This window comes from Periplaneta americana, chromosome 13 (genome assembly GCF_040183065.1).
Source record: "Periplaneta americana isolate PAMFEO1 chromosome 13, P.americana_PAMFEO1_priV1, whole genome shotgun sequence".
In the NCBI taxonomy this organism is placed as follows: domain Eukaryota; kingdom Metazoa; phylum Arthropoda; class Insecta; order Blattodea; family Blattidae; genus Periplaneta; species Periplaneta americana.
This window is the reverse complement of record NC_091129.1, coordinates 2,688,717-2,716,328: the sequence shown is the minus strand read 5'-3', so window position 1 is coordinate 2,716,328 and position 27,612 is coordinate 2,688,717. Positions and strand designations below refer to the sequence as shown.

Genomic DNA, 27,612 nt, shown 5'->3' with positions numbered 1-27,612 from the left:
TACATGAGCTATTCCCCCTGAAAATCTGCAGGGTTATTTCACTTCCACCCTGAATGCCAGACGTCTCAATAGGGCCTCCTCGGAGCACTTCCTCCTCTCTCTATTTTTTTATGTAAAAGTGGAACAAGATGCGGGAGCAGTTCGTGTATCTCCGGATGACATCATTGACCGCGGCGTTTGAATAAACATCTGCAACCACTACGATGTTGTGTCCATCTCCGAGGAAAGAATGTCCTTATTACTGCAAATGTATGAAGAAATAAAAGCTTTCATAAGGAAAGTGAAATTGTGGGAGTCGCAAGTTTCAGTGGGTAACTGTTACCACTTTATTAATCTAAAATTGTTACCTGATTTGAATCAAGACCAGTGTAACAAATATAATGAAGTACTGAAGGACTTGAGAAAAGAATTTGAGACCAGATGTAAGATTCTGTGTGAATTTCTAAGATGTTTTGGTTATTTTTAATTATTTAAAACATCACGAACTGTATTATTTAACTATTATTGTAATTAATATATTAATATTGACGTATCATAAGAATACGTACTTTAACAACCAACAAGTTTAATTGTAATTTTTTCATTATTTAATTGAATTTTATTTCATTAAATATAGTGTGAACTTAAAAAAAGAGAGATACCAAAAACCATTTACTAGTAATGAAGTATTGTTGTTGTTTAGTCAACTGTCCGAAGACAGGTCTCAACCTCACAAGTGATACCAACAAGGCACCACTTATGAGGCAACTAGGCCAGGAGATAATGGGGCAAGGTGGCCAGTTCCTTGTGCTTAAATAATTACGTAACATGTATGGTTCAGATGTCTTATTTTTACTCATTGATATATCACTAGAAAATAAATTTATTATTATTATTATTATTATTATTATTATTATTATTATTATTATTATTATTATTATTACTATTACTATTACTGCAAACTACTTAAGAAATTTTATTCCTTCCGAAAATAACCGTCTATTGTGACAGTACAACTCAAAAGTGCAGCTTTGTGGCATTTCTCCCGTGACAGTTACAACTTAGCTCGCTCATGCTTGTAATATGAATCAACGATCGGCTATCTTCGGGTACTGCGCTTATCTCTTTAGCTGACTACGCTATCTACACTTGCTCTCTGTAACAACTTTCATGCGTTGGCCTTGAGACGCCTGCTGTATGCATTTAAATGTATATGAATTATATATGAGCTTTGGGAAATGTAAATAACAACTCCAAGTGACAAGTTCATGATATCCATATTATTTATTTAGAGTTCCACAAGAACTACAAAATTGAGGTTGTTTTACTAACACATTGTAACTTGCTTGTGTTACTATATACATATTAGAAATTCAGAATACTCAAAGGCTCCGAACCTGGACCGCTAAGTCTAATGAGTGGTGAAACGGATTGAAGCACTGACTTCCACTTCGTGCTGACAGTTTTCTGTTCGCATAGGTATTCGACCAAAGCCTTGAACCACTCTCCTTTCGTCTGATATTGCAAGTAGTTGAACCCAATGGCGTGGACCTTAGGCTGGAATTCGCAACTGAAAAAGTCGTACAAGCTCCTCTCAAGACTAACTGAGATGCTCTCTCTGTTGATAACTTCGAAGATGGAGTTGAAATCTAAAGTTATTGGGGCGACATCTACTTCCTCCACAACTTCGTACGTATTAACAACTTCGTACCAGTCAAATGGCAGAGCTCCCAGACCATCTGTGAATATTCGGTTTACATAAAAGTCCAGAGCAGACACCAGCTGAGTATTTTGTTGCACAAACTCCAAGTTCTGGGCGAATTGAAAGAGATACCTCAAGAAACTACCTGTAGTAAGAGAACCACTAGGTTGGAAGCCAGGTCCCAGAGACGTCAAGAAATTGGACTGAGAAAGCCACTCCACTATAACCTGGTAATAATCTAGTTCCCTTGTGTTTCCAGGGTAGTACAGAGACCTTATCAAACCGGTGTACCAGGGCTCTATCGTTATGCTGAAAGCACTCTGTTCGAGGACACGCAGATATTCTTTGAATCTCAATACGATATCAGTGCCACCCAAATTAAATTGAATCAATTCTCTGAGCACGTATTGCACAAGTGACAATTTCGTAGGGAAGTACTGTGGAACGAGGTTGAGACTCGTAACGAACGCGGTGATTTCTGGTCTCTGAAGAAAGACCCTGATGTCTTGAACAGTGTCGCAACCAACAACAACGTTTGTGCATACAGGCAAGACATTAGCAACGTTCATGCAGTCTTCTTCGGTTGGAGGAGCGGAAGATACAATGAGTTCCTTTTCGTCGCTGAATGCAAATCCAAATCTGGATTCGACAAGCGGAACAATACTGCTGACAGACGTTGATATAGAAGTCAGATCTGGCTGTGTTGGAAGAACTATAACCGATGGCGGTGGTGGGGGTTGTAAGAAAGCGTTGACGGTGTTTTGAATGCAACATTGTGGAGGAATGTACTGTTGTATTACCTTGACGTAGGTTGTTATGAGAGCGGGACAGCTAGGTACACTGACTATAACTTCAAGGCATTTACGGACGATGGTGTAAATATCTACCACTTCTGTGACTGTTATCTGTTGAATTATAACGTCCCAAACTTCGTCAGGCAGGAGAGTTATCAGTTTCAATGCAAAATCACGTATCCTTATCGGAGCTTCTGGCACACCAAAATCAAGAGGTAAGTTGACGAGAAGTAAGTAAAATGCACTTTTAATCAATTCCTTTTGTGGGTAATTGTTTATCTGTACAACTAATGGCCGTAGAATTTGTTCCACGATGTAGATCGAGTCCTTGATATCCACGCTAGTGAAAGATGGTCCTGGACCGTAAGAGCCACCACTAACAGTTTCTCTGATAGAACCGGATACAGTTTCTGACATACTTGCAGAACTGGAAGAACCAATTCCTAACCCACCAAATTTTGAAGAAGAACTCACAGATTCTTTTATTGTTTCCGTCATTTCAGCAGTGTACGTTAATTCTTCTTGTGTCAAACCTTCAACAATTGGAGGTATTCCCACTTCCGGAGCGAGGAATGTTACACATTGTGGCTGCTGAATTTCAACAACCAACTTTTGCACGTAAGTTACAACATCCACTGGTACAATTTTAACGAGTTCCGTTACCAAAATCAACAATTGATTCTGAGTAGGTGCCGAGAAGATTTGAGGCAAAACCGGTAACAGGAGTTCTAGATTAATCTGGCGAAGATTGAGAGCATTGTAGATGGCAAGAACTGCCACATAAAAGTCGTTGTTTGACTTCGCTATGGGTATAGCAAGTAAATATCGGAACAAGTTTGTCAGATTAGTTCTGAGAATTGTAATGAGCTTCAGCTTGAGCATTAGCTTGCTGATGAATGATCCATCACGTGGAATATCAATAGGACAATCGTTGTTTTCGATCTGAATGGTGCTCTTGATAGATTCGCCAGTTTCAACCACAGAATCGACTTCAAGAATGCCAAAAGCATATGGGGATGTTTCAATCACGGGCCCCGAACAATAATCGCAACCGCCTGATCCTGCTGAAGCGATGGATTCTGACACAGTAGATGAAGCTGTGATTGTTTGGGATTGTTGGAATATCTCGCTCCATGATTCGCTTATCGTACTGCTGACATCGCCTGTCACTTGCTCGCCAACTATGATGTTGCCAGAAGGTATGAAGTCAGTGATGCACCCCAGAGTGCCGATGCTGAAGCCGGATGAGATTCCAGCGTCGCCGAATTGAATCACTTGTGGCGCTCCTGACAGATCAAATCGCGCACCGACCCCCCCGCCGTGCAGCCCTGACCTGAGCCCAATACCGCGAGCTCCAGTGATGTGAGGCTTTTGTCTGCCTAAATGAACGTTCCTGTTGCCACCCGGAAAGACACTGGGTCGAAGTGAAGTGCCCCTCACTCTTGGACGGGTCAAGCCGTGCCCCCGACCGCTGCCACCGCTCCTGATACTTGGAATGCGAGATACTTTTCCGCCACCACGTTTAGGTTCAGTTATACGTATAGGTCCTAGGCCAAGCGGGAAACCCTCGGGAAGCCTGGGGGAGAATCCAGGACGATGCTTCTTGCCGCTACGTACGGGAAGAATACCAGGTCTACGGGCAGGAACTCTTTGTAGCGGGACGTGCGCCTGTCAAAGACAAAATAATATTAATTTAATTGTATTTTTTTATTTTATTTTATTTCGTTTTATTTTATTTTATTTTATCTTGTTTATTTTGTTTTATTTTATTGTATTTTATTTTATTTTATTTTGTTTTATTTTGTTCTATTTTATTTTATTTCATTTTGTTTTATTTTATTTTATTTCGTTTTATTTTATTTTGTTTTATTTTGTTTTATTTTATTGTATTTTATTTTATTTTATTTTGTTTTATTTTGTTCTATTTTATTTTGTTTTATTTTATTTTATTTCGTTTTATTTTATTTTGTTTTATTGTATTGTATTTTATTTTACTTTGTTTTGTTTTATTTTGTTTTATTTCATTTTGTTTTATTTCATTTTTCATTTTGTTTTGTTTTATTTTATTTTGTTTTATTTTATTTTATTTTGTTTTATTTTATTTTATTTTGTTTTATTTTATTTTATTTTATTTTGTTTTATTTTCTTTTACTTTGTTTTATTTTGTTTTATTTTATTTTGTTTTATTTTATTTTGTTTTATTTTATTTTGTTTTATTTTATTTTATTTTGTTTTATTTTATTTTATTTTGCTTTGTTTTATTTTATTTTACTTTGTTTTATTTTATTTTGCTTTGTTTTGTTTTATTTTATTTTGATTTAGTTTATTTTGTTTATTTTATTTTATTTTGTTTTATTTTCTTTTACTTTCTTTTATTTTGTTTTATTTTATTTTGTTTTATTTTATTTTATTTTGTTTTATTTTATTTTGTTTTATTTTATTTTATTTTATTTTGTTTTGTTTTATTTTGTTTTACTTTGTTTTATTTTATTTTCTTTTATTTTATTTTATTTTGTTTTATTTTATTTCATTTTGTTTTATTCTGTTTTTTTATTTTATTTTGTTTTATTTTGTTTTGTTTTATTTTATTTTGTTTTATTTTATTTTATTTTGTTTTATTTTATTTTATTTTGTTTTATTTTATTTTATTTCATTTTGTTTTATTTTCTTTTACTTTGTTTTATTTTGTTTTATTTTATTTTGTTTTATTTTATTTTGTTTTATTTTATTTTGTTTTATTTTATTTCATTTTGTTTTATTTTATTTTATTTTGCTTTGTTTTATTTTATTTTGTTTTATTTTATTTTACTTTGTTTTATTTTATTTTGCTTTGTTTTGTTTTATTTTATTTTGATTTAGTTTATTTTGTTTATTTTATTTTATTTTGTTTTATTTTCTTTTACTTTCTTTTATTTTGTTTTATTTTATTTTATTTTGTTTTATTTTATTTTGTTTTATTTTATTTTATTTTATTTTGTTTTGTTTTATTTTGTTTTACTTTGTTTTATTTTATTTTATTTTATTTTATTTTATTTTGTTTTATTTTATTTCATTTTGTTTTATTCTGTTTTTTTATTTTATTTTGTTTTATTTTATTTTGTTTTGTTTTATTTTATTTTGTTTTGTTTTATTTATTTTATTTATGTTATTTTATTTTTTTGTTTTATTTTATTTTGGTTTTATTTTGTTTTGTTTTATTTTATTTTTATTTTGTTTTATTTTATTTTATTTTATTTTGTTTTATTTTATTTTGCTTTGTTTTGTTTTATTTTATTTTGATTTATTTTATTTTGTTTATTTTATTTTATTTTGTTTTATTTCATTTTATTTTATTATATTTTAAGAACATAATACGGCAGCCAATAATTACAATGTTCACTTATAACTAAGATATTAATTATTAAACACAAAAATTACACACACACACACACACACATATATATATATATATATATGCGTGTGTGTGTATGTGTGTGTGTGTGTGTGTGTGTGTGTGGTTTTTGTATTTAATAATTAATATACAAAATTAAGGTGACAAAGACAATCTAACGATATAAACTGTACAAATACAAGAAATGTAAAAGCTATAAAGATGTAGGAACGACGAAGTCAAAATACATTAAATCATGAAACAAAGTTAATATGAATGAAATAATATTCTTAATACCATAATAATAATCTTAACACAACAATAATCTTAATACAAAACAACGCAATGTAATATAAGCTGTATCATTTTTAGAAATGTAACTTATTACAAGTATATATTTCTCTTAAGCTATGCAATCTATTACACGTGTGAAGAACTCTATAAATAGGACAATAATAGTATGAATTTTATTTACTTTTGGGATTTAAAAAACCATTGTATGGAACATAATAAGAAATATTAACGTGTATACTAATATCATCTATTTTATTATTTATTAATTTATATAAAAACAGTCAAGTATTGCAATTTGTTGTATGTGATAAGCAGGGAACGGATTTATATGGACTAAAAATATATGAAATATGTAAATATATATGTAGTTATTTTTACCAAAATATGGAATTAAATATGGATTTTTACCAAAATATGGAATTAAATATGGACTTAAAATTATAAAAAAATGACTATGTACGTTAAATATTGGTACATTTTAATCAAACTAAACAAAAAATATAATGGACGTACCTTATCTTCCAATGTAGTTTCAACAAAACACAATTTTTATTGTCTGTTACCATAACAATAGGTTACAAACATTTCTTTCAAGTGCTGAAAAGTGAATCTTCTTCTATTGTCTCTGAGGATAGATTTATACTGACTAAAAGAGCGTTCGACGTCACAAGAAGTAACTGGTACATAATTCAATTTCACAATGTCTGCTGGGGATAAGTCCAAGTTAATCTTCACTGTTGATTCACCACTCATCACAGCAACAACCTTTTGTAGTTCTTCATATCCAGCGTTTTTTGAAAGTACAGTGTCCACCTTAGCTCTTACTGCATCTGCAACTTTACCTCTACCACGATTCAGTTGTTCCACAGTACTATTTATAATTTCAAAACTTTCAGATAGTGAAAGGTGCCTATTTTGGAGACTTTTGAGCGTTTTTATGATGCATGAAAATGTATGCTGAATGTGAGCTAAGTCATTCTTCACACTTATGTCACAGGTAACTGTTTTCGCAGTATCAATTGAGACTGCATCTTCAGAGTCCAATGCAAGGAGAACATTGTTAATAGAGTCTATATGTTCGGCATAATATTCAACTGCTTCTAGCCATGTACCCCATCTAGTTAAAATTGGCTTTGGTGGCAATGGAATTTCAGGGTACATTTCTTTCAACACGTTAACTCTACTGGGAGCTTTGAGAAATACTTTTTTCACTGATGAAATCAACAAATCTACTTTAGGGAAATTGTCTCTGACCACTTCTGCCACACGATGAAATGCATGCGCCACACAAGTAAAATGAGTCAGTTTAGGATATACAACAGATAATGCTTGTCCAGCTTTGACCATATAAGGGGCAGCATCGCTAATAAAGAATAACACATTATCGTACATAATACCCTTTGGCCACAGGATACCCATAGCTTCGTTGAACAGTTTAACTATAGTTTTGTTATTGCACATCACAATGTAAAAGAATTCGTTCAGAATATTGTTCACTTAACAAACCGATAACTACATTACCAACAAGTCTACCTTCTTTGTCGGGAGTCTCATCAATGGAAACCCAAATTGAACTATCTTTAATTTCATCTCTTATCTTCTGTATTGTCTCATCGTAGATGGATGGAGCATACGTCTTCCTAAGTGTTGACTCATCCGGGATTGTATGTTGAGTATATTTTTCAAGGAATTCCCTGAAGACCTTATTCTTTAGTTTGTAGAGAGGAATATCAGCAGAGATGAGAGAACGGCACAGGTCGATGTTAAACTCAGATCTTACATTCGATGTTGTTGGTTGTGTTAAAAACAATTGTCTCTGCTTGGAATTTAGTTGTTTGTTGGCCTGATGTTTACTAGTTGTAATGTGTTGTTGCACCAGGAACTTTTGTGTAGATGATACTGCACACTGACACAAATTACAAAATAATATTTTATTGTCAGTTGATAAACCATCTTCTTTAAATTCTGAAATGTAACTTGTTAGTTTTGATTTTAAATTGACTGAATGACGTACTTTTGGCATATTTACCGTCTTTATAGTATGATTTACAAAACTGAACCTATGTGTACTCTGACTGGCATTTAACTGTTGAGCTGCACAACTGAAGTCTGTTAAAAATTTTAAATTAAATTAATACAGTTTTGTAACTTACTTTCCCATTGTTGATAGGACTGCTAATTTTCAAATAACTCTGATGTTAAAGGGATTACTGAACATGTGTTTAAATCTCTATTGTTGAAATGTATTTTTAAAAGTTAATGGAATTTTGTTTTGTTTTATTGTTAAACCTAATATAATATGGACTGTTTTATATGAAATATGGAAAATATATGGAAATTAACGAAAATATGTACTAAACTCTAAAATATGGAAAAATATGGAAAATAAAAGTAGGATTTTTCAACCCTACACATTGTGAAACATAAAGATAATGCAAAATATAAATTATATTAGCTTTATAAGTAAATATGTATTTACATATAAATCCTTTCCCTGGTGATAAGGTTGAAACGTTAAAAAATAAAATCAAAAAATTGTATGTTTCATATTCTATGTAACGGAACTGTCCCCGAACACGAGCTTTGCTCTTTCGGATTACTTTAATGTAACGTTTTTATGTATATGTTATTATTAAATAAATCTAAATCTAAATCATATTGTGGATAATAATTAAATCTTTTAAAATACAGATATTTTAGAAATTTATTTCGAACTTGTTCAAGCAAATTTATATATTTAATTGTCCTTCGATTCCAAATCATCGATCAGTATTGTAATTTTGACCGAACTAAGACAGACTGCGTACCGCTCACACAGACGTCATTCAACGCCGGTGAACTGTGGACGGGGAACCAACAATTTCCCCATGCTTCCACCCCTCTCTCGCCAGTTCTGCATCCCTGTTCTAAACACTTACATCCTGGTCTTGCATAGAAAATGTTATTTCTTTTATACTAACCCGAAACTTCAAGTGCATGTTGCCACAGTCTTTGTTAAGCTCAGAGAAATTTTGTTCGAAGTTCAGAAACAATGTAGGACGCTAATTGATGTTCATGCCACCGGCGTAGCTCAGTCGGCTAAGGCGCTTGCCGAGTTGAGTTCGGGCCTTGGTTCGATTTCCTCGTGGACCGATTACTTGGTTGGGTTTTTTCCGAGGTTTTTCGCAACCGTAAGGCAAATTTCAGAAAATCTATGGCGAATCGTACGCCTCATTTCGTCAAATATCATCTCGCTATCACCAATACCATCGACGCTAAATAACCTCGTAGTTGATACAGCGCTGTTAAATGGCTAATTCTAAAAATTGATGTTTATATTATTTGTTGATCAAATCTTTAATTACATTTTCTAAGAAATATTATAATTATGTTTTCCGTCGTCTCCAAACCTAGTAACCAAATTACTTACTTACTTACTTACTTACTTACTTACAAATGGCTTTTAAGGAACCCGGAGGTTCATTGCCGCCCTCACATAAGCCCGCCATTGGTCCCTATCCTGAACAAGATTAATCCATTCTCTACATCATATCCCACCTCTCACAAATCCATTTTAACATTTTCCTCCCATCTACGTCTCGGCCTCCCCATAGGTCTTTTTCCCTCCGGTATCCCAACTAACACTCTATATGCATTTCTGGATTCGCCCATACGTGCTGCTTGACCTACCCAACTCAAACGTCTGGATTTAATGTTCCTAATTATGTCAGGATTAGTAACCAAATACCTACTTGCATAAAAGTATTATTACTTTTAGCCTCAATAGTAGTAATAATAATTAAAAGTAATAATAAGACATAGTATATGATTATGTCTCGTGACGAGAATATTGTACGAAAAGTGAAATATAAAATTTGGAAATTTATCTTTTGAAGAGGTGGAAAAATACAAATACCTGGTGGCAACAGTAACAAATATAAATGATACTCGGGAGGAAATCAAACACAGAATAAATATGGGAAATGCCTGTTATTATTCGGTTGAGAAGCTTTTATCATCTAGTCTGCTGTCAACAGATCTGAAAGTTAGAATTTATAAAACAGTTATATTACCGATTGTTCTTTATGGTTGTGAAACTTGGACTCTCACTTTGAGAAAGGAACAGACATTAAGGGTGTTTGAGAATAAGTTTCTTAGGAAAATGTTTGGGGCTAATTGAAATGAAGTTACAGGAGAATGGAGAAAGTTACACAACACAGAACTGCACGCATTGTATTCTTCACCTGACTTAATTAGGAACATTAAATCCAGACGTTTGAGATGGGCAGGACATGTAGCACGTATGGGCGAATCCAGAAATGCATATAGAGTGTTAGTTGGGAGGCCGGAGGGAGAAAAAGACCTTTGGGGAGGCCGAGACGTAGACGGGAAGATAATTTTAAAATTGACTTGAGGGAAGTGGGATATGATGGTAGAGACTGGATTAATCTTGCTCAGGATAGGGATCAATGGCGGCTTATGTGAGGGCGGCAATGAACCTCCGGGTTCCTTAAAAGCCAGTAGTAAGTTACGAAGATATAAACATGATATGGCACATGACTCAATAGAAAACAATATTGTGCTCTTGAACATTCTGTGGTTACTTAAATATTTTTTTTGTGTAAATATGAACAACTAATTTTAATTTCCTTTAATACAATCGTAGAAAATGGCACTAACAACGTGTAGTATTACGAATATTTCGTAACAGCAGCCTAAAGGGAGAAAATAAAAACGGAAAATTTGTATACTATGAGTGATTTTCTTAGAGTGTTTAAGTTGATAATAGTTTTCTTACCACTTTGTTTCTGTGCTTGGGGTCACTGATGGTGAGCGATGGTAGAATCGCCAGGCAGGCAATGAGCACCAAGGAAGGCCACATTCTGCTGGATGATCTTCCTCCGGAGTGTGACGTCTGATGGCGAATCTCACGTATTTATAATTCGAAAAGAAATAATGAACACGCTTCCTATCAGTAACCAATTAAGAGATAGTTTTCACAGCACCCATAAAGACTAAGTGGCACAAATTGTATTAATTAAATTTTATTGTTAGTATAAAATGACAAATAGGTGGAACACAATACTCCAAATACAAAATTGCACTAATTAATTACTGTGGATTTAAAAGAGTAATTATTTAACTTTCTAATGTCACACCAATACAATTACCCCCATCAAAATCATATACTAATCTTTCTTAAGCATTTGGAATATTTAACAATTGATGTATTATTGTCTGTACACCTCCAGAAAATGTAAAAATGTAAAATAATCGTCTTATTTAAAAAAATACAGAGTGGTTAAAAAAATTCCCATTCCATATTGCTGAAAACGTATACCATAGTTTAAAAACTTTAGATATTTTACTGGTGACGTTATAAGATAACATACCGGTATAAAGTAAATTTAAACTTGCTTCTCTTCCTTTTCAAGACAAAATCCTCAAAGCTGTTTTGACATAGTGGACAACACAGCTATAAGCTATGAATTTCACAGTACTAATAACTCCAATGATTTCCAATTTATGTTATTCGTTGAAACTTAAATACTGCATTTCCAAAACATTTGATTCTAATAAAATAAAATTTTAAAAAGATCTATAGAAATTTCTAAATAGATAAATAAATAACAACAAAAATAAATCCCATAAAATAAATTTTAGTTCTTTCTTGAAATTCAAATATTTGAACATTTATTTATTTATTTATTTATTTATTTATTTATTTATTTATTTATTTATTTATGTATTTATTTATTTATTTATTTATTCTGGTGTAGTTAAGGCCATCAGGCCTTCTCTTCCACAACATCAGGAATACAAATACAATAATAGAAATAAACAGAAAAAAATACACTTACAAAGTAAAGCTACACAAGAAATAAAGAGAGAGAGAGAAAAAACACTATAAACAAAGTAAAGCCACACAAAAATATACACAGGTTGCAGCCACACAGACTTTAAATGAGTGATTAAGTATCATAATTAATTGTATACTAACTAATTAACTAACATAAGCAAGAAACTTGCAAATTTAATCTAGATTAAAAAAAATAAAAAGAAAAAAAAAAAGGCACAAATCAATACTTCTAACAATACCTAAAAAACATTAACTAAGACATCGCCTATACTATAATGGGCATCTCGTAAGAAGGGTCCACTGATAATTATTTCTAACAAAATCACTTTTAGAATAACCATGACACACAGAAATAAAAAATAGAAATAATTGGAAACCAATTATAATAATTTAAACAATAATATGAATAAATGATATAAATGATACAAAAAAAAATAATTTGAAACCAGACAAGCAAGAGAATTAAGCTACAGATTGAAATTCATATCCTGGAATTTTCATGATACAGACTGCTAAGGTGGGAGGGGGTACAGGATTATCCCAGGACCTCTGGTTGAACGTACCAGCGCTCTACCCCTGAGCTACCCGGGAATTCCACCCGACACCGTCTCAACGTTTCCCTTTATATCCACACAACTCGCGTGGGCTGACGAAACGCCAGAGACCCACAACGAGTGCACAATCAGTGACTGTGTGACTGGTACGTTCAACCAGAGGTCCCGGGATCGATACCCGGCCCCGGAACAATTTTTCCCTTGAAATTATTCAAATCTGCTTTACACTGGTACGTTCAACCAGAGGTCCCGGGATCGATACCCGGCCCCGGACCAATTTTTCCCTTGAAATTATTCAAATCTGCTTTACAGGGAGCTTCACCTGAAAGATTAGATTTGCAGGATTATCCCACTTTAATAAAGCGAATTACTTCTATGTTATTCTTATTTGAAAATGTTAGTAGGTATATAAGCGACAAATACATGGAGTTTCAAAAGTAAATATGGAGAAAAATGGAAACAATACTCACAAATCACCAGAGTGGTATAAGCGGGTTAATTTTGTTTTTGTTATAACATTAATTTTGTTTCATTAATAACTTTTCTAATATTCTCTTCTCAAAGGTGTTTCCTTCAAACTGATGGCTTCGGTAACTCTTGTACATATGAGTGAAATATTAGTAGCGTTATTAGTGCTTTAGATTGCACAAGAAGAGTTCATGAACCGGCAGATAGTTTGACAATATTTTATTAGTAGCGTTTGATACCTTCGAATTCTGGGGCAATTTAAACCTCGCAAGGCAGAGGCACATTGGATCACGCCACTATTCAACTAACACTACACACATCACAGTGGAAATAGGCAAATTGTACACTTCTACACAAAAATTTAATCCGAAGTAATATTACTTTCTGTCAGTGAACATTACAGTTACTTTTTTGTTGTAGGTATCGTATTTCTAAATAAAGAAGAGTTAATAACAGAGTTCTGCATTGGAGTTAAATCGCTCGCTTGAACTCGGTCGAATGTCGCACCCTCGAGTGAGATACGATCGGTCGTGATACGCTCGTAATAAATAGAAGCACAGTACAAGGTCATCTCACCGACATGTCTTATCTTGTATGGAAGGCGACAGATAAGATACACATATGTTTTGCTCACACGGTAAAAATAAGGCTTTATTTTCTGCGTTTATGACAAACGTTAATGGAACAGTCAATGGAACATACCAAAACAGGAACATGAAGTTATAAATGTAATAGTATGAAAAACTTCGATATACAGTTATTATTGCTAATTAATAATTATTCAGTATTTTATTTACCACATATATAATATGATAGGTCCATACATAGTGTTCCGCCTATATACTGCGACAATGTAGAAACGTTTTACAAAATATTATTGATATATCAGTAGATTAATAATAATATTAGTACAGAGATAACGTCACAGAAAATATAATAAAACCAATAATCATTCTGCACAACTGTTACAGACGAAAAGATTGATACACTAATTATTATTATTATTATTATTATTATTATTATTATTATTATTATTATTATTATTATTATTATTATTACTAGGAAACTTGATACAGTTCTTGCATTATCGTGATTGTGTTCTCCGTTTATAATAATTACATTTACATCCAATAACATCTATCAGATGTGGCAAACACAAAATCACTCCTGTGTGGGGGGAAAAAAAGAAAAAAAAAACATTTATCTACAACATTTATATTACATTTTAAAGCAAGTTTTGTAGTTGTACTATGGAGAGGTTAGTTAAACACTGCAAAGTTTTGAAATGATAAACATCTATGATGTTACTACACAGTTCATTACTGTAACAAGAACGAATGTCTAACGCTCGGCTTATACCATTCGAGGACTTATCGCTCGTGACAATTTTACCTATCTTGCATGTGCGCTACCTATCGGATTATGCTATGAACTACTTGGCACTCGAGCGAAAACGTCCGATGCAGACCTCTGGTTAATAAAGTTTGTTGTAATGTTAGTATTTTCCCTTCAATTGATAAATTCTGAGTCCCATATTTTCAGAGAAGATAGTACGCCTACCTACGTCATATTAGAATATGACAAAAGACACTAGAATTCATGGTCAGAGAAAAAGTGAACAATCTGACGTTATTGTTGGCTGATAGCGTCATATAGCGTCGAGTAGCTTTCGAGGAAATGCATTTTAATAATATTGTTGTAATGTTGTGATATACAGGGACATAATTTTATTTTTACTATAATTTCTGATATTAACCTGCCTATACCTTTCAATCAACGGTTGCTAACCCCTTCCATGACTGGAGTTCGATGGCGTAATATACAAACAAATCACTTTACTAGGTATAGGAGGGAAGAAAAGTAGTTCTTCCATTTACGTAAACTAGGAAATATCAAGCTTTTGATTTTGATAATTTTCATTAGGTTTTTGTTTAATCAAAATACAGTACAGTATTAACAATGAGTGTTTTTACTCACGAACTGAGCTGTCCATGTGGACGTATTCATTATGCAATGTATATTATACTGTCTACAGCACATTAGCGTACAATATAGAGAATGAAGTTAAATTGAAAAATAATCATAATATTGATATTTAAACACATTTTTCAAAATGGTGGCGGTTCATTTCGATTAATGTATGTAATCCCAATTACCAGTTTCGTCCTTCGTACTAGTAGGCCTAACTCATGTTGAAATAATTCTGTACCTACTCTATAAAAGAGTACCTTACGTACTGTAAATTCAATCTTCACTTCTGCTCGATCCGAAAAGATAAAATTATTCAGACATTCTATCTACTGTCCGTCCAAGTGATTGTGTCGCAGGATCGTAGAAAGGAGGGAAATCACGTGACAGTTAATTACTTAACGAGGCCTGTTATTTAAGTTATTTTGAACAGTTGTATAATATTACGTATACGTCCAATTCCTAACAGAAATTAATGTTCTCAGAAAAGAGCTAAGACAGCCCAGCCACTAGCCTTTACCGAGAGGCGAATAGAAGCAGGTGGGGAAAACCGGAATGCGACGTAGGCAAATGGACGACAGAACCTTTGCGAAAATGATTCAATATTGAAAGCTCTTTCGTCATTGGAAAACGCGAACATATTTTTGGAACGTACTATGACGGTAAGGCTACTATGACTGTATATGCGGTCTTGGATCTGTGTGGAAGACGGTTGAACTTCATTAGTAGAAGGGGTGGGAGTGAAGTACATTCAAAAACTCAGGTACAATAAAAATTGAAGTAAAAATAAAATGATGTCCCTGTACATCTCATTCATGGGGAGGTTAAAGGTAACTCACAAACAGCAGTTCGTTTAAATCAAGAACGATTTCCACGAGACATTAGCATTCTTTTGCCACGTTTCGAGGGGAGAGGACCACAAAGGGAAGACTGCTATAAATTCTGAGGAAGAAATCCTGGATCCTGTACATGAAAACCCAGGTAGTGGCAGTCACAAAATGCGTAGGTGAATGCCATGGCCAAGTTCAAAGAACTCCGGACTTCTTCCAAAGATTTCTTCAAAGCAACACAGAAGAACGCTATTTTACATCGAATAATCCTGTTACAGTTCTAAATTCTATTACCAGTTCTAAAAACGTATACCTTTCAGTTTAAACTTGAGAATATCGAAAAAGTCTATCAGATACTTTTGTTCAGGAACACCGTCATGCGTAGCATGTGTGACTGAAACGAGATTACTCCACTCTCTCGTGATTAAGTTTTTTTCCGGGGTTTATTTTAACCCAGGGTAAATTTCGGCTCTGGATCCTGGACCCATTTCGCTGGCATTATCATTTTCATATCATTCAGACAAATATAGCAGTTGAAAAAAAAAAACAGTAAACTAACCCAAGAAAAATCATCCCTATTACAAGTGAAATATTTTTGATATCTATAACATTTACACACTGCATAATATGGATATTCTTAAATGTAACCTCTTATATCATTTATGCACGAATTTAATAGTAACTTAAGTTACCATAGGCATTCAACAAACAAAGCTCTATGCGCAGAAACTAGCAGGCGTGACTGTCTCGCGCAGATGACGTATGCTTCCTTTCCCAGCATGTTCCCAGTCTCCAATCACATCACCGACACTATGCGCATGCGCACGTATTATCTTTCTTATGCTAAACTGAACACGTGTTATTCCCACAGAGTCAGGGAGTCGCATAGCGTTTTATATTAAATACTAGCCGTACCCGTGCGCTCCGCTGCACCAGTTAGAAATAAATATAAAGTAATTACTTACTTACAAATGGCTTTTAAGGAACCGGAAGGTTCATTGCCGCCCTCACATAAGCCCACCATTGGTCCCTATCCTGTGCAAGATTAATCCAGTCTCTATCATCATACCCCACCTCCCTCAAATCCATTCTAATATTATCCTCCCATCTACGTGTCTATTTAATTATATAATTAAAATAGGACAATTGATCCAGGGAACATTCGTGTTTGATAGAAGGATAAATCGTTTATTATGTTACGTAATTTAAATTTAATTAAAAAAATTAAAATGTGATCATTTTGATCCAGAGACCACTCATTTGGTAATAAAAATTAGTTTAGGAAATACAGGAAACGAATGTACAGAATAGCCTATCAAGTTTTGCGAGCATAAGAAGCTATTTTAATCTTACCTGTCCTCGATTCACTCAGAAGTTACTGTAATAACATTATAGCATTATGTCCATCTAGAGAAACTACACTTTCCAATGGTGAAATAATAATTAATTATACAAATCGGTTAATTTAGCTTCCGATATTACTTCATAGAAACGCAGAAACATTATCTGTAGACTATCTTTCATAGCTTTCGATTGTTGCCGTCAAGGCCCCTTATAGACGAAGTCATTTGTTTTTTAATTCATTACACGGCCTTATATGGCAGTTATTTTAATTTTAAAACTCATTTATCTCATTAAATATCAGTCCTATCAAAATTTTTGTAGGAATAAAACGTATCGCAAATTATTTTTAAGGAAACTTTTGTTATGTAACATTTTTCATGAAAATCAATAATAAGCGAGATATTTCGATTTATTTAATTCAGGCCCCCTTATAACCCCCCTTTTAAGTAATGTATTTTGAATGCCATATAGCCTAAAATCTAAGTTACAACGAACTTAATTTATATTCCAATTTTCATCGAAATCCGTTCAGCCATTATCGCGTGAAAAGGTAATAAACATACAGACAGACAGACAGACAGACATACAAACAAAAATTTCAAAAAAGCGATTTTCGGTTTCAGGGTGGTTAATTATATATGTTAGGACCAATTATTTTTGGAAAATCGAAAATTACCAGAAAAATTTCGGCTACAGTTTTATTATTAGTATAGATTAATTTAATTTAATTCAAATATTTAAAACTTAAATATGAGGACAGTTCCAGTGAAGATAGATACCGATTGTGACTTATAAAGAGACGATGTTGACATCTTGTAATGTTATATTCACTTAATTGGTTATTGTTACAGCTGCTCTTTGAGTGCACATGTCCGCAACCATAGCTTGTTATAGCTATACCAGTAGCCGCTTACTAAAGAACGCGCCTACTGCAGGGGGGTAAGAGGGGTATAGCATGCGCGACGCGAGGAGACTGAGCTGAGTTTTGCTTGTAATATACCTATAGTCCTTCTAAAAAGAAACATTTTCCAAAGAGGTATTAGAGAAATGTAAGTCGAAGAATTCATATTTTCGTTTCATTACGTTGCCTATTTTTCTTGTTCCGTTCCTTTTACTCTTATATAGGCTGCTGTATTCTGTTTTCTCTTTCTAACCTAACCGCAGTTCAGTCAAGTAATTTATTTTCAGTATTTGACCTATCAACAAGCATAATATATTTATCATCTATATATATAATTTGAATTGGTAATGGAAATTACGGGAAAACGGATGAACGGATTTTAATAAATGACCCCTCATTTTGAAGCTTGGAACCCAAAGGTTTTTGGAAAAGTAGTAGTTTTCAGTGAAATGTCAATTTTCCTACATCATTTTCCTTTTTTCCAAAATCCATCTTTCGTCAGTTTTGAGAATTAATTAATTGCATTCACGGCCGACTTGATTGAATTTCAGAACAAAACACACACTACGATAAACAATAGGCTATTACACGAAGGCCATGACCTGCAGGATTGCCGACATATTTAGAGCTCAATTCAATTTGTTATTAAAAACTGATTCTTCAGTGTATAATTTTCTGAGTACAGCTGTGTATTGGATATTCAAATCTACGGAACTTGAGGTGGTTTGATGACATTATTACCATTAGAAATTGTAGACCTGGTTGGCGAGTTGGTATAGCGCTGGCCTTCTATGCCCAAGGTTGCGGGTTCGATCCCGGGCCAGGTCGATGGCATTTAAGTGTGCTTAAATGTGACAGGCTCATGTCAGTAGATTTACTGGCATGTAAAAGAACTCCTGCGGGACAAAATTCCTGCACATCCGGCGACGCTGATATAACCTCTGCAGTTGCGAGCATCGTTAAATAAAACTTAAAACAATAAAACAAACCATTAGAAATTAAATATTATTGTAGTTAATATCATGATGCATCTATTTTTCACTAATTGTACATAATATTCATGCTATATTGATGACATGAAAGTGAAACGTTTTGTGGTTATGTAAGTAAATGTAGAGAATATCTTAATTTAGATCTTCATTTCTATAATTTACTGAGTGGCTGCTATATATAACTACAAAACTTAAGTAAGATAATAATATTGTTATTAAAAATCAAATATTTTTATACTTATTAACCCAGTGGGGTTGGGTCTTTTTCATATACTTAATGGCGGTGTAGTATACTGTAGGTATTGATATGTGTCATTGTCTTCAGTATTGGCTCGAGAGAGCGCAAAAATTACAGTTCCTAAGGAAAGATCAAAAGGTATTACTTACTGATAAAATAAGAGGCCTAGAAAATTTTGTAGTCTCCAGATCATTTCAGCAAGATCTCTTAGTAGGATGAAATGATTTTACGCTCTACATTTCAACTTCTACATGCAGCAGCTATACGAAAATGCTATTGTTCGAAAGCTTAGCAAACCTGACATTTTTTTTAACTTTTGCCTACAATCCACAATGACCTGAAATAGCTACTGCTATCGTCCTGACATTGATACTTGCGTTTTCGCGTTGAAACTCAAAAACTGAAGTTGGATAGGTTCAAGAAAAAGTATTTGGCCTAAAAACATCCATTCAGAGGGAGTATGTTTCATTATTATGGAAGCAAATAACTATCAAAAAGACAAGTATTCTTCATTGAAAATAAATCTGAAAAATTTTTATTTGAACGTCTAATGAACTTAGTTTGCAGCAGTATTTGCTGCACAAGCCACTAGTTAAATTGAATGTGGTATACCACTTTCGGCTGGGTTTTATTCAAAGGACTTAATTTTGGAAATAGTATCTTCAAGATACGTAAATATTTTTGGATTTTTTAAATTTGTTTTCTACTGGTTTAACTGTTTGTTAATCAGCTGTTAAATTCCTTCGTAGGAAGAAAAATTTATTCTCAGCAGATTTAAGAGATGTACTGGATGAAATGACAGTAATGAACATGGACGCTAGTGCTAAATCTGCAGGTGTGGGGGAAGTTTTATAATTCTGCCCCTGAATAAATGGACGACGAACGTCAGCGAAACTTTTCCGGTCATTTCTTACCCATCAATATTTGCATAAAGCACAGTTGATGACGTAGATGCGCGTGATTTGATTATTTGCAGCTCAATTCATGATTGAATAAGGGTTAAGTAAGGCAACAAAGGCGTTAATTTCTTAATATTGGAGCCGTAAGAAAGGCGTCGCCTCTTATCAGCCTTATTAGAACTGGTAATGTATCATTTGCCTTTTAGATCGCAGGTTAGGCGCTGTATTTGTAAACAAATATGGCAATAAACTGAAAATTAAATTAATGGCTATGAGCGCCTACAGAGGGTAATGCAACATATCTAAAGTTTTGCGTTTTAACTAATATTAAAATTAATTACATTTTCTTCTCTTCATTAGTAGATACTAAAGCAAATTATGTTTTTCTTCTTAATTAAGAGCTGCTGAAACGAATGAATTATGAGTTATGGCCAGGGAAGTATTGAATAATTACAATAGAGTCTGATTATCGCCTACAAAATATTCTGCAAAGCACTTTTGGTATTTAATTATTTTTATCGGGAATAGATTTTTCGGTATTCCAGCCTGATCTGGAACTTGACTTGCGAAAATATCTATTTCTCATCTCATTCACCGTCAAATCCTAATTTTTTTTATGTACCGGTACGTAACATTTCCTGAAATGTATTGTACGTGCCTTTAATCGTTAATCGAAAAGATAATTTAGGTTACCACGCTGATTGTAGTCTTGTAGGCATTCAGCTGTTCTGGAACTTGGTGCAGTATCTCCATAGTTACAGACCTTGATACAAGTTCCATCTTCAGTTCCTTGTAGTCATCTGTTGTGATGGACCCGTTATGCGTGGCTCCACAAACCAAAAATAGGTATGCTGTCAGGAGGTAGGTAATTTGAGTCCCAAGTAGTTGTTTGCTAGGTAAACTGAGTCCCTAGGATCATGACGATATAGGTAAACTGAGTTCCAGCATACCTGACAAAAATGCTATTATACTGTTGTAGTTTTTTAAAATATTTCGAAGTTAACGGTTGTTTTTTTTTTTCAAAATACGTCATGCCACGTGGGCAATCTAAAGTATGCAACTTTTATATCTAGAACATTGCAGTTTTGACCATCTAATATCTACTCAATCTGAAGACTGTAATATTCAAATGTTAACTCATTACGTCTTAGAGACATATAACTCGCTAAGTGGCTATTTCCACCATCTTTTTGGGCCGATTTCGCAGCCACAACTAATAACCACAAACAGCTACGAGTCTTTTCATTCTCGTCTGAATGCATTATTTCATAGTAACCGTCCGAATAGGCCTATATACAGTGTATGTATATATACAGTATATACGTATATACAGGGTGTTTAAAAAATACGGGGCATAATTTCAGGTATGTATTTCCCACATGTAGACAATCAAAATAGTTCACTACAACATGTGTCCGGAAATGCTTCATTTCCGAGTTATGGCCTTCACAACATTGAAATTCGCCGGAACGTTTTTCTTTCCGCAGGTCGTTGTCATTACAGAAGATGTTCAAAATGTCCACCTCCTGCTTGAATACAGACCTCACATCGATGTCTCATTGACCTGCGAACACGATCCCAAACTCCAGGAGTATTGCGTATGTCCTCAGAACATGCCACAATTCGATTCCGAAGGAATTCCAAATCAGGCACCGGAGACGAATAAACCAATGATTTTAAATGGCCCCACAAGTAGAAATCGATACGGTTCAGATCAGGTGAGCGTGGAGGCCAAGCAATTGGGCCACCTCTACCTATCCATCGATCAGGAAACCTTCGATCCAAGTACCGGCGAGCCGTACGACTGAAGTGTGCAGGAGCACCATCATGCAAGAAGTGAATGTGGTGACGATTGATCAGTGGAGTATCTTCTAAAACATGAGGTATGGTGTTTTCCAGGAAGTTTGTGTACGCCTGCCCAGTAAGTCTATTTACAAGTACATGGGGTCCAACTAATCGATCACCAATGATACCGGCCCACATGTTGAGGGAGAACCGCACCTGGTGATGAGATGGAACAGTTGCACGTGGGTTTTCATACGCCCATACATGCTGATTGTGGAAATTTGTTATGCCATCTCGTGTGAACTGTGCTTCATCTGTAAATAATACCAAGGCAGGAAAGTTCGGATTTACACCACACTGCTGCAAGAACCACTGACAGAACCTAACTCGTGCAGGGTAATCTGCTGGTGACAGGGCCTGTACACGTTGCAAATGATAAGGATACAATTGATACTCTTTCAACAGTCCCCAGACAGTCGTATAAGGAACATTGGCTTGCAACGCTACCCTTCGTGTGCTGATAGAAGGAGTCATGTTCACAGCCTCCAGAATCTCCTCCTGTACTTCTGGAGTTGTAGATCATGGTCGCCCCCTTTCCCAAACCAGGAGAGTTAAATTTTCCATACTCGCACAGGCGGTAATGGAGACGTATAAATGTCTTCCGATCTGGACATTGTCGCTGTGGGTACCTCTCCTGGTACAAACGACGAGCCAGCGCAGCATTGCCGTCCGCCTTACCGTACATGAAGTGTATCTCTGCCAGCTCTTGATTTGAATACATGTCGCACAGTCTAACGCCTACACAACACTGAATGTAACCTTCGCCTCGGAATGAACTGTCAGAGTGCCCTCTTAATGTCTCCTTTGACGGCAACGACCTGCGGAAAGAAAAACGTTCCGGTGAATTTCAATGTTGTGAAGGCCATAACTCGGAAATAAAGTAATTCGAGACACATGTTGTAATGAACTATTTTGATTGTCTACATGTGGGAAATACATGCCTGAAATTATGCCCCGTATTTTAGAAACACCCTGTATATGTATACACATACATACTCTTGTCTATATGATACATTGTAGGACAACCAGTCAAACTCTTATGTTTCATTGAGAAACAAGAGTAAAAAGAAAAAAGAAATGGAAGAGAAGAAAAGGGAGAAAATGACACAGCGCCTGAAGATATCGCAAGATTTCAATTCGTGAAATCAGTTTCAAATTCCTTTCTATATCTAAAAATAATGTAAGTGCTTGACACTTTCCTGGACGGTCTTTAAGAGAAGTGACAAAATGTTTTTTCACAGAGTGTTTAACCAACAAAATGACAATTATTAACCACACCTAGTTGTATTGACCTAGGATTTTGTCTCTGCCTCTGTGCAACGTCACATTTGCGGTGGGGAAGTGAGGGGATGGGAAGAAAGTTGAAATGCTTTTCAATACGCTATAAGCTATTCTCGGGCGGTAGGGAACAATATGTTTTCCAAACGATGGGTATACTGCAGCGAACGCTCTAAGACCTGCCACATCACGACAGATTCACCCCAGCATTCCGACCTTCGACATCGGATAGTAGTCAAAAACGTAGGCCTGAATCTAGCTGGATAGAATTAATAACTCCTCTCCTATCAAAGAGATTTTCATAAAATTCTTTAGAGAAGTTTTTGGTAGCGTTTTGTTTATTTTGACTATTACACTATTACTACGTCATACTACTTTCGACAAATAAAACTGTACGAAAGGACGACTTTCAGCCAATCATGGCTGCTTATCACACAATTTTATCGCGTCCCTAGCATCTGTTTAATTTTATCGCGTCCCTAGCATTTGTTTATATTTATCACTACCCTAGCATTTGTTTCTTTGTTTACCAACATTTCAAACTGCACTGGTCTGGACGTCAAAAAACAGAAAATTACAAACCACTCCAGTCGATGCACAGCAGTTTCAAATATGACTCGCATTGGAATTCAAGAACAAGAATTAATAAAGATCACTGATCATATATGAAGAGCACCATTCGGAAAACCTGAATAAGTTGAGGGATACACCATGTACATCAACGAGTTCACTTCTTTTACGCACACGTCCAATATAACATCAACTGAACCACCAACCACTAAAACATTCAAATTTGAAAATTGTACTTTCAATAATTGTTTCTTTTAAAATTATTCATGTTTATTTTTTTATTTCATCATCGTTAATTAAAACGTTTCTTGTTTATTTCATCATCCCTAATTAAAACTTTTCTAACACTCGTTTATATTATTTAGGTTATGTTTGTTATAGCTTCTGCTATATGATATTATGGATAGTCACGTATCAGAGATTGTTTAATACTAAGATCTATTGAAAATCATCTGTCAAATGACGTTGATTACTGGGATCCGGATGATTGAAGTGGAATGCAAATGTTTTAATGAAAATGAAACTGAATCAACAAAGTCTTCTTGACTAGTAACAGTCTACAGAGTTCAATGATGATTCCATAGTTGGCACAACTGATACCGGTAACAAGAAAACATAATCATAAAACACTACTGCCATCTAGCGTATTGTTGAGATGGTACAATAATACATTTGAAGACAGTTGTATTTTAGTAAGCCAATTAATATTTTATTGTATTGGAGTACTTCGTTACTTCTAATCTTTATATACTTTCTTCTAATCGTGTAATAGTCAATTAAATCCCACTCGAGTTTTGATTTATCGATAAAATCAAAACCTCTAGTGAGATTACTGTTGATAATATCTGATTACATTTCAATAAGATAAACAACACCTGCTTAGATGATTAATTTAGTCAAAATTAATAACTTCTGTTCCATCTAACAAATTTTCATAAAATTGTATACAGTAAAGGCCCATTCACAATGAAAATTAAACATAACCATAACATAAACACAGAAGTTTGCGCCCAGGTTACCAAATGGGATCATTCACAATGATTTACATAAGCATTGACATAAACATTACCGTAAGACGTTAACATGAAAGTTTGCAAACTCCAAACTTTCATGCTTATGCTTACGTGATTTGCAAACAGAACACAATCGTGGAGCGCTGAAGTATACGACAGAATATGAGGAAATGGCGTCGTTGTTATGTTTCCATGGTTACCAAGTATGTTTGCTGTTTTGTTTATGTTCCCGTCGAAAATGATCTTGATTTTACCGTAACGTTTATATTCATAAGTTAACGCTTACGTTATGTTTAATTTTGACTGTGAATCAGCCTTAAGTCAAAATAGATTCTATCGCTCAATAAAAATATGAGAACGAATGAATGGTCGTTTGCAGTCATAAATGCCTGTGATATGTGATATGTGCCTTAAATTTCTTCGTAGTGCCGAGGATCATTAAAGTGTGCGTTTCCTTCAATTATTCTTGGTTATTTAACGACGTTGAATGAACTATTAGGTTATTTAGCGTCGATGGAATTGGTAATAGAGAGGTGGCTCAGGGTTTCATTATTTCTATGTCCAGAAGCGTATATAATTTAACATTTAATTTGAATTATATTCCTTTATAAGTTTGTATTTGCTACAGATTTTACTGTAATTGTATCAGTATTTTCTCTTAAATGATAAAATCATGAAAGTAAATGTTAATCTTAATTTAAAACTCTTCTTCCTCTGACCAGCAAGTTAGTTCGTGTCTGTTCGAACTTGATAATAATGCCTTCACTCTCCGTCCTCTCTGTCCTTATCAAACAGTTTCCTAGGACGTCCTCTGTCAGGACCAGATGTTAATTCAGGACGAGATACTGGGTTTCACTAGGTCTAATTGCATTTAACGCATTTTCCAGTATAATTAAACCACTGTCTGTTCTTACTTAAAACTTTTCTTAGAGTTCGACTATTTTTAGTCAATTTTCTTTCAAACTATCTACATACGTACATCGAACAGGTGAGTGAAGAAAAGATAATGTTCCAAAATTATGGAACATAAAGTGAGATAGCCATTTTATAAGGTTTCGTGAAAGCTAGTGTCAAAAGGAGAATATTCCCGTCTTACTTCGTTGTAATAACAGATTGACTGTAAAATGGATAATATTCCGGGAATGTTACCTTTTTATACCACAAACTGCGCTACCGTCGTATTTTATTACTTGCAGTGGTGCTTATTCAGCTTTTCTCCCCGCTAGGTCTGGCGTTTTTCACTATTAATTTAGCGGGTAAAATTTATTAAATTTGTATTGCTGATGTAGGGATTTAGTGGATATTTTTAGCACTCACAACGGCAAAATAACGTCATTTTACTTTGGCAATATAATATAAATTTAACGACATCTGCACTGTTTCATAGCAGTTGTCAGTAAGAGGCTGGGCTTGTGTTAAATTCTCTGTGATATTCTGGTTAAAGCCTTTTTGTGATTCTTTCACTGTATTTAATACATTTTACATATTTTCGATTTTTGATTTACTAATAAATATTATTTTCCTATGAAATTGTTATTATTAGCAATTTTACTTACTATAAAATCAGAGAGTAAAAGGATGACATTGCAGCATTTGAAATTCTTAATAATTAATAACGTAATGATCATTTTTATTTGGTATTTAAAAGGAAATTGTACCAGAAGAATGGAAGGAGTCCATAATCGTACCTATTTTTAAGAAGGGGAACAAGACTAACTGTAGTAACCTTCGTGGAATATCACTTTTGTTGACGTCGTACAAAATTTTGTCCAATATTCCTTTGAGAAGATTAACTCCCTATCTAGATGAAATTATTGGGGATCATCAGTGTGGTTTTAGGCGTAATAGATCGACTACTGACCAGATATTTTGTATTCGACAGATAATGGAGAAAAATGGGAGTATAAGGCTACAGTGCATCAGTTATTCATAGATTTAAAAAAGGCGTATGACTCGGTTAAGAGAGAAGTTTTATATAATATTCTTAATGAATTTGGTATTCCCAAGAAACTAGTTCGATTAATTAAAATGTGTCTTAGTGAAACTTACAGCGGAGTCCGTATAGGCCAGTTTCTATCTTATGCTTTTCCAATTTACTGCGGGGTAAAGCAGGGAGATGTATTATCACCTTTACTTTTTAACTTCGCTCTAGAATATGCCACTAGGAAAGTTCAGGATAACAGAGAGGGTTTGGAATTGAACGGGTTACATCAGCTGCTTGTCTATGCGGATGACGTGAATATGTTAGGAGAAAATCCACAAACGATTAGGGAAAACGCGGAAATTCTACTTGAAGCAAGTAAAGCGATAGGGTTGGAAGTAAATCCCAATAAGACTAAGTATATGATTATGTCTCGTGACCAGAATATTGTACGAAATGGAAATATAAAAATTGGAGATTTATCCTTCGAAGAGGTGGAAAAAATTCAAATATCTTGGAGCAACAGTAACAAATATAAATGACACTCGGGAGGAAATTAAACGCAGAATAAATATGGGAAATGCATGTTATTATTCGGTTGAGAAGCTTTTGTAATCTAGTCTGCTGTCAAAAAATCTGAAAGTTATAATTTATAAAACAGTTATATTACTGGTTGTTCTGTATGGTTGTGAAACTTGGACTCTCACTTTGAGAGAGGAACAGAGATTAAGGGTGTTTGAGAATAAGGTGCTTAGGAAAATATTCGGAGCTAAGAGGGATGAAGTTACAGGAGAATGGAGAAAGTTACACAAC

The 27,612-nt window shown here is 34.2% G+C and overlaps 2 protein-coding genes across 3 annotated transcripts in view; one reads left to right on the top strand and one right to left on the bottom strand.

Moving 5' to 3' along the window:
- The window catches only part of LOC138711687 (uncharacterized), a 1,209,687-nt gene that overhangs the window by 1,096,146 nt on the left and 85,929 nt on the right, over positions 1-27,612 (top strand). The window lies entirely within an intron of this gene.
- LOC138711685 (uncharacterized) lies at positions 1,245-11,044 on the bottom strand. Its single transcript, XM_069842813.1, has 2 exons — positions 10,917-11,044; positions 1,245-4,143 (listed from the first exon to the last, which is right to left on the bottom strand). The coding sequence occupies exons 1-2, from the start codon at positions 10,998-11,000 to the stop codon at positions 1,345-1,347; spliced, it is 2,883 nt and encodes a 960-aa protein (XP_069698914.1). The 5' UTR covers positions 11,001-11,044; the 3' UTR covers positions 1,245-1,344.